Source organism: Camelus dromedarius, chromosome 16 (genome assembly GCF_036321535.1).
Source record: "Camelus dromedarius isolate mCamDro1 chromosome 16, mCamDro1.pat, whole genome shotgun sequence".
Classification (NCBI taxonomy): Eukaryota; Metazoa; Chordata; class Mammalia; order Artiodactyla; family Camelidae; genus Camelus; species Camelus dromedarius.
The window spans coordinates 9,673,840-9,677,865 of NC_087451.1; the positions used below are offsets into that span (position 1 = coordinate 9,673,840).

The following is a 4,026-nucleotide window of genomic DNA, read 5'->3' on the forward strand; positions in this document are numbered from 1 at the left end:
ACCGCCGCCGCCACCGCCGCTGCCGCCGCCGCCGCCGCCGCCGCCGCCTGTGAGCTCCGGCGGGCAGCCGGACTGTCGGCTTCCCGGGGCATCTGGGTCCGGCGGGGCACAGCCTGGGCGCTGCCGAAGCCGCCGCCGCCGCCGCCGCGGCGAGTGCAGGCGGCTTCCCCCGGAGCCTGTGCAGCTCCGGCTCCTCGGGGGTGGAGAAGTGGGGGGTGGGGTTGTTGTTTGGGGGGAAGAAGGGGGAGGGGGCAACGCCAAGAGAGTCAGTGGTTTCCATGGTGATGGAGCTGAAAGTGCAGGAAATTTAAAGGCTTGGACCCTGCGAGACAGACAAACCGGTGCCAACGTGCGCGGACGCCGCCGCCGCCGCCGCCGCTGGAGTCCGCCGGGCAGAGCCGGCCACGGAGCCCGGAGCAGGCGGAGGGAAGCGCCCCTAAGACCGACTCGGCCCGCAGCGCTGCACAGAGCGGCCGGACGACGAGCAGCGAGAGGAGGAGGCGGGGAGAGCGGCCCGTCCACGCGCCCTGCGCCGCCGCCGGCCCGGGAAGGCAGCGAGCAGCCGGCGCCCCCCGCGCCCGCGGTCGCCCTGGAGTAATTTCGGATGCCCCGCCGCGGCCGCCTTCCCGAGTAGACCCGGGAGAGGAGTTGCGGCCAACTTGTGTGCCTTTTTTCCGCCCCAGTGGGAGCCGGCGCCGCGCGAAGGGCTCTGCCGGCGACTCATGCTGCCGGCCCTGCGCCTGCCCAGCCTCGGGTGAGCCGCCTCGGGAGAGACGGGGGAGCGCGGCGGCGCCGCGGGCTCGGCGTGCTCTCCTCCGGGGACGCGGGACGAAGCAGCAGCCCCGGGCGCGCGCCGGAGGCATGGAGCGCTGCCCCAGCCTGGGGGTCACCCTCTACGCCCTGGTGGTGGTCCTGGGGCTGCGGGCGGCACCGGCCGGCGGCCAGCACTATCTCCACATCCGCCCGGCTCCCAGCGACAACCTGCCCCTGGTGGACCTCATCGAACACCCGGACCCTATCTTTGACCCCAAGGAGAAGGATCTGAACGAGACGCTGCTGCGCTCGCTGCTCGGGGGCCACTACGATCCGGGCTTCATGGCCACCTCGCCCCCCGAGGACCGGCCCGGCGGGGGCGGGGGGGCAGCAGGGGGCGCCGAGGACCTGGCCGAGCTGGACCAGCTGCTGCGGCAGCGGCCGTCGGGGGCCATGCCGAGCGAGATCAAAGGGCTGGAGTTCTCCGAGGGCTTGGCCCCGGGGAAGAAGCAGCGCCTGAGCAAGAAGCTGCGGAGGAAGTTACAGATGTGGCTGTGGTCGCAGACCTTCTGCCCGGTGCTGTACGCGTGGAACGACCTGGGCAGCCGCTTTTGGCCGCGCTACGTGAAGGTGGGCAGCTGCTTCAGTAAGCGCTCGTGCTCCGTGCCCGAGGGCATGGTGTGCAAGCCGTCCAAGTCCGTGCACCTCACGGTGCTGCGGTGGCGCTGTCAGCGGCGCGGGGGCCAGCGCTGCGGCTGGATTCCCATCCAGTACCCCATCATTTCCGAGTGCAAGTGCTCATGCTAGAACTCAGGGCCCCCTGCCCGCACCCGGACACTTGATCGATCCCCACCGACGCCCCCCGCACCGTCTCCAACCAGTTCCACCACCCTCTCGCGAGGGGATTCAATGAACTTTTTTTTTTTTTTGGCTACAGAGACCTAGCTTTCTGGTTCATGTAATGCACTGTTTAACTGTGTAGGAATGTATATGTGTGTGTATATACGGTCCCAGTTTTAATTTACTTATTAAAAGGTCAGTATTATACGTTAAAAGTTACCGGCTTCTACTGTATTTTTAAAAAAAATTTTAAGCAAAAGGAAAAAAAGAACAGAGAAAAGAGAGACTTATTCTGGTTGTTGCTAATAATGTTAACCTGCTATTTATATTCCAGTGCCCTTCGCATGGCGAAGCAGGGGGGAAAAGTTATTTTTTCTTAAAGTACAAAGAGAGGGAGGGGAGAACTTTTGTAGAAGGACTTTTTAAAAGCTATTTTCCATTCTTCGGAAAGTGTTTTGGTTTTCCTTGGACCTCGAAGAAGCTATAGAGTTCAATGTTATTTTACAGTTATTGTAAATATAGAGAACAAATGGAATGACTAATCATTGTAAATTAAGAGTATCTGCTATTTATTCTTTATAATATCCCGTGTAGTAAATGAGAAAGAAGTGCAGAGCAGGATTAAAGAAAACCACTAAAATCGACTGCGCTCGACACTGCTGATTCTCTGTGTTGGTGATTGATGGGGGGTGGGGTGGGAGGGGCGGGTAGGGGGTGCCGCTGTGCTTACTACGCCTGTTGGGAGAAGGGGCTCATCCCCTCTTCTGGTGTGACGGAGGTGACCGCTCGGTTTTTCATGGGGGGTGCTCTTCTCAAACTCCTCACTTCGGCATCACGTGGCCTCCGGCCAGTCTCCCAGCTTTTTCTCCCTATGTCACCAAAGCTCGGGCCCGTCGTGACCTCGACACCCAGCCGGCCCCCTGGAGCTGACCCCAGGCTGGGCCGAGGGGAGGGGGGGAGGGTGGGCGGCCGCTTTGTCCTGCCTGACAGGCCCTTCACAATGGGGACACGTGTCTTTCACACCTACCCTGGGGGCGGAGTGCCGCTGAAACTTGACCCCGAGGAATGGGGGGGGGGATCAGAGCGCGCCCACCCCGATCCCGCCACCCCTCCCGCCTCGCACCCCCCCCACCTCAATATCCAGCCCGAGTTAACCCTTTGCATACCCGGAAGCTATGGTGGTGCTAACTGAGGCGATCCCTTGGAATCAACAGTCACAGGTTTGAGCCCCTGAAACCCCAGGCCCTCAGCCAGAATTGCTGGGGATAGCTGGGAGATTTCACACTCACCTCCCCTTCCCCTAGTATCTAAGGAGCACTCAGAGGGTAGGGGCTTCAGAGGGGTCCGAATTTGAGTGAAAAATAGCACCACTGGGATCTGCAATGGGGAACGGGGTGCGCCCCCTCTTCTGGACACTTACTCCGTCCACTTGGGGGTGGGAAGGGAGGACAAATCAGAATCGGGATCTTTGAGCTTTGGGGATAGATAGGGGCAAAAAACGTGTTATCTCCTAAAGGGACGTGCAAAACGTCACCCCCACCCCACCCCTTAAAAAGCCAACTTCTTGGGGCGGGCACTGGACTCGCGTGCGTCCCTCCGCCTCAGTCAGCGGTGGCGCCCATCCGCGCAGCTCCACGTGGGCCCGCTTCCTGACACTGCTCAGCGCTCCTTTTATTTATCTTGGACTCCAAAGTCGCTCTCCTTTGCTCCCTCCCCACCCCCTACACCCGCCACCTCCCAGCGCCACCCTCCCGGCGTCCCTCTCCCCAACCCCCACCCCCAGTCCGCAGTCCCGGCGAATCTATGCTAATTATTTCAAACCTGCGCCGGGTCCCCAGCGCAGTCTCAATGCCCCCGGCCCCGCCCGCCCTGTCCCTCCAGCCGGGCGCTTTCTTCCCTCCCGACGCAGCCTCGGTGGCTCCTCATTTCAATAGCCTGGCTCGGGAGCCGGAGCCCCCTCCCCGGCGCTGCCTCCGTCAGCCGTGGGACAGACGTTAGGGTATTCATTAACTGAGAGCCGAGGAATAACGGCATTATTCCCCCCGGAGAGGGCACCCTGCCCCCGCGACTATCTGAGGCTTCATTGTAAAAGGATTAAAAGTTAAAGACCTCCATCTTATGATTCTTTCATTTAATCTTCCTGGCGCCTGGGAGACATGCTCGATGGATGATGGCTTTTAAAATATTCCTAATGTCGGCTACCTTAAGACTCCAAGCCGGGCAAACAAACGTAATTTATTTCCAGAAGAAAGGGGATATTGAGATGTTTAAGTTTATGAACCGCCGTCCCCATGTATATTTGTTAAGTTCTGACAAATACCCAAATAACGTTAAAATCAGCCATTCATCACTTATGAATTTATGCAAAACTTTCTGTGCCCCGGGCCAATATTTTTTTAGACAGAGTTTCACTTGCGAGGGGCGGAGGTGGTG

The 4,026-nt window shown here is 60.1% G+C and overlaps 1 protein-coding gene across 1 annotated transcript; it reads left to right on the forward strand.

The window, feature by feature from the left end:
* Positions 1-256: 256 nt before the first annotated feature.
* NOG (noggin) lies at positions 257-2,249 on the forward strand. The gene has a single exon (XM_031468094.2). It carries the CDS (start codon positions 862-864, stop codon positions 1,558-1,560), a length of 699 nt encoding a protein of 232 aa, XP_031323954.1. The 5' UTR covers positions 257-861; the 3' UTR covers positions 1,561-2,249.
* The last annotated feature ends 1,777 nt before the right edge of the window (positions 2,250-4,026 follow it).